Genomic DNA, 10,773 nt, shown 5'->3' with positions numbered 1-10,773 from the left:
ATATTAATAATAATAAATAGTTTATTCTAAGAAAATATTAATTTTGTACTAAATAATATTATATTATTATTTTATATAATAATAAATTTAATATAATTATATTAAATAAAATAAAATAATGTTTCATTTTATATTAAAATTAAAATTAATAATTTATTGTTCATAATTAAGAATATTAATAATTATAATAAATTTACAAATATAATAAAATAAATATTATTCATTAAATATATTTTTTATTAGTTTTGTAATTAAAAACTATAATTCTTTAAATAAGGATAAAATTGTAATTTGAAACTATTTACTCCTAATCCAAGACAAAGTAAACACATAAATTGGATTCTGATCTCTATTCCATGCTTCCATTCTAGTGCAAGTAAACAACATACTCTCACTCCCACTCCACACTCCTAATCCAAGGATTCCCACTCCTCAGGATTCTCACTTCATTCCAAAAAGTAAACGCAGCATAAGTTCTTCAATCAACATGTTAACTCGCCAAAAATCAAGGATTAACGAATTATTGACAGATTGAGGATTTGCACTTCATGGATCAATTAGCTTAACAATCTGAATAACTTGATTGTCCCAATTGCCCTCTCTGGTGGCGAAAATCTTCTTTCACAATTTTTATTTATTTATTTATTTTTGGGGTTCGTTTCATTCCTATTTTGTAAAGATTTGAAACTCTTGGGTTCTAGATATGAAAAAAAAAAAAAAAAAGGTAATAGATCAATGCCCACATGTGATATTTGTTATTTTGTTAAATGGAAGAGGTGAAGAAACAGAGGCAAAGGTTTTTTATTTAAAACGGCAGAGAAGTATTCAATCCTGGTGGATCTCTGAAGTTGGATGGAGATATTCGAATCTAATATCATTATTACCCCCTCCCTGCTAATTATTCATGGTAATAGATCAAATGCATTTTGATCTTATTTTATATTCTCTATCTTTATGATGAATGGGGAAAAAATAAAAATCTCTATGATGACTGAAGTTCATGTTTATTTGTAAAAAGACAAAGAAAAGAAGATGATATAAGTTTTTGATGATTAAGTACCCACATTTATATTTATATTTAGAGATGATCCAGGTTGAGGCCCGTGGACGGGTACAAGCATAGCCCACCGCGTGTTTTTTGTTACACTCAATTTCTTCTGCTTAGGTCTACTCCGATGATACACTTACCGAGTCCACACATATCGTGCGTGCCTAGTCATTTTTATGAAAAAAAAAGAAAAGTACACAATCTTTTTTTTTTTTAATTTCTTTTAGAGGGCATATCAAGTTGTTGGTGTGTATTTTTCAAGTTCATGTACCTTTTTTAGAGACACATGCCATTTAATCAAATTCAATAAAGTCAAAAGTTCAATATCCAAGTTCATGCTCAATAACAATAAACTAATAATACTAAGAAAATATAATACTAACTACTCAATTAGACTATGCGATATTAAAATTCTATTTTAATATTTAACAACAACAATAATAATAATTTTTTTTAAGGCGTAACATAATTGTTAACTTGGATTTACATGAAATCATATATCATAATCAATTATAACATTAATGCATATATTTATAAAATCATTATATTTATAATTTTATTTATTAAAATCATGATATCATCTATTCATTTAATAAATTATAAACATAAAATAATTAGAGTATTTTTTTGAAACTAACAATTAAATGAATTTAAAAACATTATACTAATAAAATACATAAAAGATTGAATTCAAGTTATTTATAAAATCATAAAATTTGAAATTCATTTTTATTAAAAATTTATACTTTAATATACTTTGGAAAATATGCTATTGATAGGCTATGAGCTTCGTGCTAGCCTACCTATAAAGCATTCTTATTGCAAACCTTTTCACATGTCATGTTTTACCACATCTCTAATCATACTGTGCCTTTAAGGCTCACGGGCCTAAAATTCTTAACTCAATAGCCCACATGCATGTGTATCGTGCCATGTCGTGTGTCCACTAAAATGTGCACATGCCGTGCCTTGTGTTGCCCTATCCGTTGGTCATCTCTATTTATAATAATAATAATAATAAAGTAAGAGTGTGCCTAAGTTACATTATGTCACATCATGTCTAATTTTAGAGTTACACTCAATAACTCAAGACATGCATCCAATCAAACAACATTTGAGTTATTAGGTGCAACTCATATGTTGATGTAAGTTATATAAAATATAACTTAGCATGATTCATAAAATAGATTGGAATCAAATCATAAAAGCTTGATTTCAACATCCAATGGTTTAGATGACATAGAGAGATTCCAAGAGTGAGGTTTTTTTTTTTTTTTTTTAAATGCTTGTGTAATGGATCAAGATTCTCTCCTATTTAGCCATATGCTAAGCAAATAATTTAAATGATCATTAGTAGTTAATAAATAAATAAAAAATAAAGAAACTAAATTTTATCAATATACTATCATTAAAAGATACATAGTATGAAATTTTTAAAAGCTCAATAGAATTCATATAAGGAGAGGATTTTATTCTATGTACATTTAGGGCCAATCGGTTTGACTCGGTATATATAAACTGATAATGCTGAATTGATGATGAACTGCTAATGCTGAATTGATGATTAACTTATGACTTGGTACATCAAAAGAAATACATAATAGATAACAATTGAAATACAAATTATAGTAAAGAGGTAATGCAAATTCCTTTCCAAAAAAATAATGATAATGACATTTTATTGACAGTAGATGCACCGAAGGGAACCCAAATTACAAATCATCGAATAGACAGGAGGAAAATTCTTCAATCATACACGAACTTTAGGATTTTGCAGGATATATTTTTCACATTTTGTAATTAGTTATTTACAGTAAAAGTCTTAATTAATTTAATTATATGTTACTAATTCTCTAATATAAACATCCATCACATATTTTAAAATACAAATTTGAGGGTCTAATTATATTTTAACAATTTATTGCAATTAGACATGAAAATCTAACATTAAATTCGATTTTTGGAAAACGCAAATAATGGTAGGTAGATTATTAGTAATGATATAGACATAAAATTTATACAAACTCCTACATGGTATAGATTGATTGGTTATAAAATGAAAGTAATTGTGAAAATAATTGTGAAGACCCTTCTTATACAACCAATTAATTTATATCATGTAAGGTACCGGCTAATTTTACACAGCACAATAATATTGAATTTTGATCTAGTAGGTGATGTCGCTCACCGCTTGTTCGAATCTGATTAGAAGAGTTATGAATTTCATTATACAACACTCCAAAAAAGAACTGGACAGCATGAATTGGACACATTGTACAATGCTCCGATCATATATTATATTGATAAATAAAATTACATATAGAAAGCATGGTCCACTGTATAGTTTCATGTATAAAGACATTCTTATTCACTACAATTACAAACGGCAATACATTTTAGGGAGATTATCAATTTCCCCCCTACAATAATTAACATATACCATTTTCCCCCTGCTATTTTTATAATGATCAAAAACCTCCCTGACAACAGAAGTTTATAATATTATCCTTATTTTCAACTACTTTTTTTATTTTTATTTATTATAAATTAAATAAATCACATGAATAGAAACTAAATAAAAAAATAAGCATTAAAAACAAGAAATATATGTTTTGATATGAGAAAAAAATTAATAATAATTTTTTTTCTTGTACTTATTTATTTTGTGAAAATTTTCTTACAATAAATATATAAGAAAGTTATTATAAAATGATAAAAAACTTATTATAAGAAAATTTGAATGACAAATAAAAATTTATTATAAGATAAATAATAAAATATTTTACCTATACTTTTTACATTTAATTTTAAAATATTAAAAAATATTTATTATAAGAAAATGTTCACAAAATAAATAATTACAAGAAAAAAATTTTATTATTAATTTTTTTGCACATATCAAAACATATATTTTTTGTTTTTAATACTTAATTTTTTTATTTAGTTTCTATTCATGTAATTTATTTAATTTAAAATAAATATAAATAAAAAAGTAATTAAAAATAAGAATAGTATTATAAATTTATATTATTAGAGAAATTTTTAACCATTATAAAAATAATAGTGAGGTAAATAGTATATGTTAATTAGTGTAGGAAAAAAAATGACAATCTCCTATATTTTAAAACAGGACCTGTCTATGGTACAGATTCCGTAACAAACATCTCCTGTCATCCCATCATCCGATTGTCTATTGTTTAGTTTCTCAGTGCACATCCAACGACATCCAACGGCTGATGCTGCAGTTTGTAGCCTACAGATTCTGTAAGCTAGTCAAGTCCTTTAAAACAAAGGTGAAACATACGCACATGAGACAAAAGAAATGAAGAAATTTGACTGTTCGATAAAAATGATGAGTTGGCACGATGTGAGTGGATGCCGGTACCTCAGAAGTCTTGGGAAACCTTTTCCTTTTGATAATAGAACACGGATGAAGAATTACAGGGGATTAGAGCCAAACGAGGCAAAATAACTACCACTAGTAAACCGATATGAACGGTCGAAACAAGCAGCAACGATTATATATATATATACATATACACATATCAGTTCATTCTCTCACCGATTTTCTCTCTCTTTTTCCTTTGTGTTTTCTCACTCCACAACTTCCCTTAGACGTGTGTTTTGAGCACCTCAAGAAGAAGGAAAAAAAACAAAAACAAAAACAAACAAGAAAGGAAAAAATTATATACATGAATGAGAAGAAGGAAAAAGTATCTGAGCAAGAATTTGCGTTCTTGTTGCCTCTTTTAACAACAACAGCAACAGCAGCGGCAGCAGGAGCTGATCAATTTTGGCAGTGCCGGTGATGATGATGGAACGCCGGAATCGCGACGTCGTTTTGTCGCACCGGTTCTTGAAGTCCTATCTTTGCGTAATCTTCTCTTGTGTTTTCCTCGGTGGCTTCACTTTCTCCACTTTTCGCCTCTTATTTAGAGGTAATTGTTTTCTTTTCTGTTCCTTTTTCTTTTTCTTTTGAATGAAATAAATAGAAATAAAATGATGATGATGATTATTATTATTACGATGATGATGATAATAATTCATGATTAGCTTTTTCATATAATTAAAAATTAATTGAAGTGTGTTCTTCTAAATTTCACCTTAAATTACTTAATTTGAACAGAGAGATTTCGCCCAGCACTGGGGTCCACATGGCGAGCGCCAATCATGAGAGCCACAGGCGATGAATCGCCGATATCGCTTGGGGTTTCTTTACGAGAAACGGTTATGCTCCCCGATCAGGTACTGCTTTTCCTAAAATACCCTCGGCCGGCTCGGTTATTTACCGAAGAGGACTTCCAATGCGTTTATTATCCCGCCAACTCATCCCGGCCGTTTGAGCTCAAATTCAAGCAGCCGCCTATTCGGATAGACGGTCGTGATTTTGACGAACAAATATTGCGGTGTCGCATCCCTCCACGTGGCTTTAACATATCCCTTGATTTAAACCGACATAGGAATATTATTAATATTCCAGTTGGGTATGTTCATCGGTGGGACTCAGTTAGCTACGAAGCTGTATTCGACCGAGACAATACTACCCTTGTCTTCATCAAGGGGCTTAATCTACGGCGAGATAGAGCTTACAACCCTTCGAGATTTGAGTGCGTGTACGGTTGGGATTTTAGGAGAATCAAGTTCCTGTTAAGATCAGAATTGCTGTCAATTGGTCAGGAGGTTGGACGGTGCGAAACCCCTTTGAGTGTACTGAGTGGGCCACATCGGGATGATTTTATCAAGGTGTCAATCAGGTTGAAAGGGAAAGGAATATTTCGGACTGTCGCCCACCCGGTCCGCTTGTCGGGTCCTGAGCCGCCTGCCGAGAAGGACCATGAAATGTGCATATGTACAATGTTGCGTAACCAGGCGAGGTTCATTAGAGAATGGGTCATGTACCATGCCCGAATTGGAGTGCAGCGTTGGTTTATTTACGACAACAACAGCAATGATAATATTGAGAGTGTTATTGATTCGCTATCCAGTGAAAAGTTCAATATCACTAGACATGTTTGGCCTTGGATTAAGACACAGGAGGCCGGGTTCGCCCATTGTGCCTTACGGGCACGGGACGTGTGCAATTGGGTCGGGTTTATTGATGTCGACGAGTTTTTTCGCTTGCCATCGGGCCTTATATTACATGATTTGATTAGAAATTTATCCGGGGATGGCAGCGTAGCGGAGTTACGGATATCGTGTCACAGCTTTGGACCGTCGGGGCTAAAAGAGGTACCGAAAAAGGGGGTGATGGTAGGGTACACGTGTCGGTTGGCGACCCCGGAGAGGCACAAGAGTATAGTTAAGCCCGAGGCACTTAACTCGACGTTGATCAATGTGGTGCATCATTTTCATTTGCGAGATGGTTTTGAGTATGTGAATGTCAATAGGAGCATGTTGGTTATTAATCACTACAAGTATCAGGTGTGGGAAGTGTTCAAGGACAAGTTTCTCAGGAGAGTGGCAACTTATGTGGCTGATTGGCAGGACACCCAAAATGTAGGATCCAAGGATCGAGTCCCCGGTCTCGGGACCCGAGCCATCGAGCCGCCGGATTGGTCCGGCCGGTTCTGTGAAGTCAATGACACTGCCCTCAGAGATAGGGTGTTGGAATATGCTGATCCGGTAACCCATCTTTTACCATGGCAACAAGTGACAAATAGTTTGGTCGTTGAAGGGTAAAATTGGAATTACGTGCTTTATATTTCTTCGATCTTTTTCCCCCACCTTTTGTTGGAATTATGGTGAGTATTTGTAGATATAAAAGATAGCAGTGTATTGTGTCGTTTGTAAATATTTGTACTCAATAATTATTACAGTAGAAGAAATTATAGCAGCGTGCAATGACAGCATGAGATACAATTTTGACAGCAGTTGTTACAGCAAAGCCCATGTTGTAAAGGCCCATTAGGCAATAAATAGTAATTAAAAAAAAAATGAAAGCAGAAGAAAACAAAGCTGAGAATAGATGGACGGTCACTGATGAACCACCGAATTATATAGCCGTTAGAGAAGGGCTCGACAAAAGTAGATTCAAAAGAATTCGACCGTTAAGATAGATTTACTTACCCTATAAACTCTCTCTATTAAGATTCAGATCGGTTTTTTCGCTCTAACACTACAAGATTCCTAAAAGATGGCGAGCGAAGAACCAAAACAGAGCCTACGAGACCAAAAAGAACCGAACCCAGTTGCCGGAAATGGCCAAAGTACGGAGAGTTTGTTCAGCCCCAGATTCAAGTCTGTGGCTGCCATGGCTGGCTGGGACGAGGAGGCCATTCTTGTAGCCAGCCTTGTTGTTGAGGATACGCCCGATCGAGAGTCTAAGCAGAAGAGACGATTTGATTTGCCATTCAAGACTCCACCATCTAATTCAAGAAGGTAAAACATTTGTGATATCATTGCATTGTTAGAATTTTTTTTTTTTTTCAAATTGTTGTTTGGTATTTGGTCGCTGAGTATTTACAAGAAAAGAAACTCAAGTGGGTCAAATAGAGATGAAGTTTGAGACTTTTATTGACAATTTCTTTGTTAATTTTTACATTGGATCTTGTGAGAAACTTCAGGAAAGAAAATAAGATAGGTTGCACCCACCTAGACTGTTTGATTTTTTAAATTTTTTTTCCAATCTTTATGTCATTTGATTTTCTTGGCTGCTAAAGGGACACTTTGTGTTGATCGGTTTTACAGGAAACGTAGGCTTCAGAAAAGGAGCCCTGTTTCGATCCCCATAGCAGTTTTAGATCTCGATGAAGGCGAGAGTTCTGGACAAGGTATATATTGATACTGATATCCTCTTCACTTCCTGAAGAGAAAAATGAACTATTCTAATATATATATGTTATTTATGAACAGAGAGTGGTAAAAATAAGGTACAATTAAACGATGAAAAGAAAACCAAAGAAGAAAAGAGTGTGGGAGGAGATGAACTGACAGAACCGAGTAACGATGGTTCATCCTCAAGTTCTGTTCTCACTTGCATTGATAAGCTTAGGGAAGAACTTTCTTGTGCGGTAAGAACTTTTGCACTGAACATTTTGTTACTAGTTTTAAACCTTCACTGAACGAAGCAAATTGGGTTGTATGTAGTTTTAGTAACTGGGATCTTGCGTAATTTGCAGATTTGTTTGGAGATTTGCTTTGAACCTAGTACCACTACTTGTGGCCACAGGTAAACACATAGATCCAACTTTATAAGGCCTACAATTTAACATGTTAGATTGGTTGCATTGTCATTTGATTCTGTTGAAGGCTTGAGTAGTAGCGAAAATTGTGTTATAAGTTGATTGAATTTTCTCTGTAATGCATTTGTTGGGCTTCTGTGAGCTTTGAGCAATTATACAAACCATTGCTTGGTTCTGAATAGCACTATTTGTTTTGTAGCTTCTGTAAGAAATGTTTGCGATCTGCTGCTGATAAATGTGGGAAGAAATGCCCAAAGTGCAGACAGCTAATTAGGTAAATTGATCCTCAATGTCTTGCTAATCAATAAACTCTTACTTAAAATGACAAGGCACTATAATAATTTTTTGTATCCTTCTTTTCTTATCATTGCAGCAATGGAAGATCCTGTACTGTGAACACAGTTCTTTGGAACACAATCCAACTTCTATTTCCCCAAGAGGTCGAAGCAAGAAAGGCTGCTGCAGCCTTAAATAGTCCGGAAGCTGAGCATCAAAGCCCGCAAAGAGGATTCCATAACAATGTACGGACGCGAAGCATGAGATCTTCAGCAACATCAAGTGGAGATGCAACTACAAGGAGAAGGGAGATACCAAACCAGGACGAGTACGCTGCATCAACTCTAAGGTTTGAAAGGGAAAATTTTGCTCGGCTAATAAGCAGATCAGTGGATAGCCTGGAAGCTGAGGATCAAAACCCACAAAGACGGAGCACTAGACCTTCCACGGTATCAACTAGAGATAGAAGTACAAGGAGAAGGGGGATACCAAGCCAAGATGAGGATGCTGCACTAGCTATAAGGTTGGAAAGAGAGAATCTTACGCGGCTGTTAAGCAGACGTGCGAGTACAAGGAGGAGAGATACTCGTAATGAAAATGAGGATGATGCGGTATTGGCTTTAAGGTTGCAGAGAGAGGAGTTCATGGAAGCTTTTATGGGAACTCGTGAGCAGCATTCTGGAAGCTCTCTTTCCTTAGCTAGAGCAAATTTGAGAGCAATGGCATCCAGGGCCATTAATATTAGAATGAGAGGCCGCCCATTATAGCGTCTCATATTAACTTTTTGTCATCTACCAGTGGCTCTTATTGACACGGAACTACGGAAGAGTAGTTGATTTGTGAACATATGTTTTTGGATGCATTTCTTGTGATTAAGAGATGAAAGTATTTGAAGAAATTAACAAGGAAAAATGAAGTTTGTTGACAGCATAAGCTGTATTTCACGGCCGTTATAACGGATCCATTAAGGGCATATGCCCCAACTGACGGCATATGTCCCATTAACGCTTATAATATAACTCGACTCGTTTTATTGGATGATTAATTTTATATTTCATTTCACCATATATTGTATGAGCTTGAAGTTTAATAATGGCGATACAAGTTGGGAAATGTAGCATTACTCCGACTACTCATAAGATATTGGTTTTATGAAATTATGAATTTTGCAAGATAGAACAGTTATTACATAAGCTAATAGAAAAACATATAATTGGTTATAGTAGAATGTGAAGAAATTTATTAAATGTAGGCATGTGAATTCATAAAAGTAATTTCCAAAAATTATATTATTACTTTTGTTGATTGATATGAATTTAATTGAATATTATTTAATTTTCAGATTTCTTTTTTATTTAGTATTTCGATGTAATCATGTCAATCTTATTGCCAGTCTCATGAAGTTAATATGAGAACTTAATCACAAAAATCACTTTCAATTAAGCAATAATATGCATCCCTTCAGCATTCCTTTACATCCTTTACAATCCCTTGTTATACTAAGCTTAAAGCCATAAACTAACAAGTTGAAATGTTGGAGAAAATGAAATATAACAATAGATTATTAGATGTTTTTATTTGATATATTTCCCACTATGTACAACTATGTTCTTATTAGTTGTTGGTCACTATTTTTGTGTTTGTTAATTGTTCCATTTGCAGAAGTTATCAATTTAGATTTATCCAGTAACTATTGGTCTTCCTTTGGCATGGATTTTTTAGTCTATCAACTAAGCCATAACTTCAAAACCGGTTAGAAATTGGAAATTGGAAGAGTAAAAAGATTTTAATATATTTGTTTTAATGTTCTATAGTCAATGGGTGGATGTGTGCATGATAATGCGTGTATTTATATAAATTTATCTTTTGAACTAAGGTTAATGAATAAAGATCTATTGTGATATAAGTTTTAAAGAATAATTATCGTGTTTATATTCTTAGTTCTGAATACGAACTTGTGAATAGTAATTATTAGTAAAAAAAATATTTTTCGTTTAACTTCAAAAGTTGCTCCTAATTTCTCTTTATATTTCGTCTATTATTAAATATATGTAATTAACATTCCAAAAAGTGTCATAAATTCCTATACTAGCTATACATCTAAACACAAAACAAAACAGCTCAATCATTGTTTCTACTATCTAACAATGTCTTTAATATCTCTCCCCATAAACCCATCGAACCTAATTTGGAGAGGTAGGCTGATCTTGTTCACTCGTAATCTACTCTTTGTTTCATTTATTTAGTCTTCTTGCTACCACTCTACCC

The 10,773-nt window shown here is 33.2% G+C and overlaps 1 protein-coding gene across 1 annotated transcript; it reads left to right on the top strand.

Moving 5' to 3' along the window:
* The first annotated feature begins 4,618 nt into the window (after positions 1-4,618).
* LOC18053595 (glycosyltransferase family 92 protein RCOM_0530710) lies at positions 4,619-9,533 on the top strand. Its single transcript, XM_024191726.1, is given in 8 exon segments — positions 4,619-4,986; positions 5,175-6,707; positions 7,171-7,426; positions 7,736-7,818; positions 7,901-8,058; positions 8,167-8,216; positions 8,429-8,503; positions 8,603-9,533. Coding segments are annotated over 8 exon segments (2,955 nt in total). The 5' UTR covers positions 4,619-4,856; the 3' UTR covers positions 9,273-9,533.
* Positions 9,534-10,773: the final 1,240 nt, after the last annotated feature.

Source organism: Citrus clementina, unplaced genomic scaffold (genome assembly GCF_000493195.1).
Source record: "Citrus clementina cultivar Clemenules unplaced genomic scaffold, Citrus_clementina_v1.0 scaffold_2, whole genome shotgun sequence".
NCBI classification, from domain to species: Eukaryota; Viridiplantae; Streptophyta; class Magnoliopsida; order Sapindales; family Rutaceae; genus Citrus; species Citrus x clementina.
Note: the sequence above shows the minus strand (reverse complement) of the source record. Positions and strands in the feature narration are given on the sequence as shown.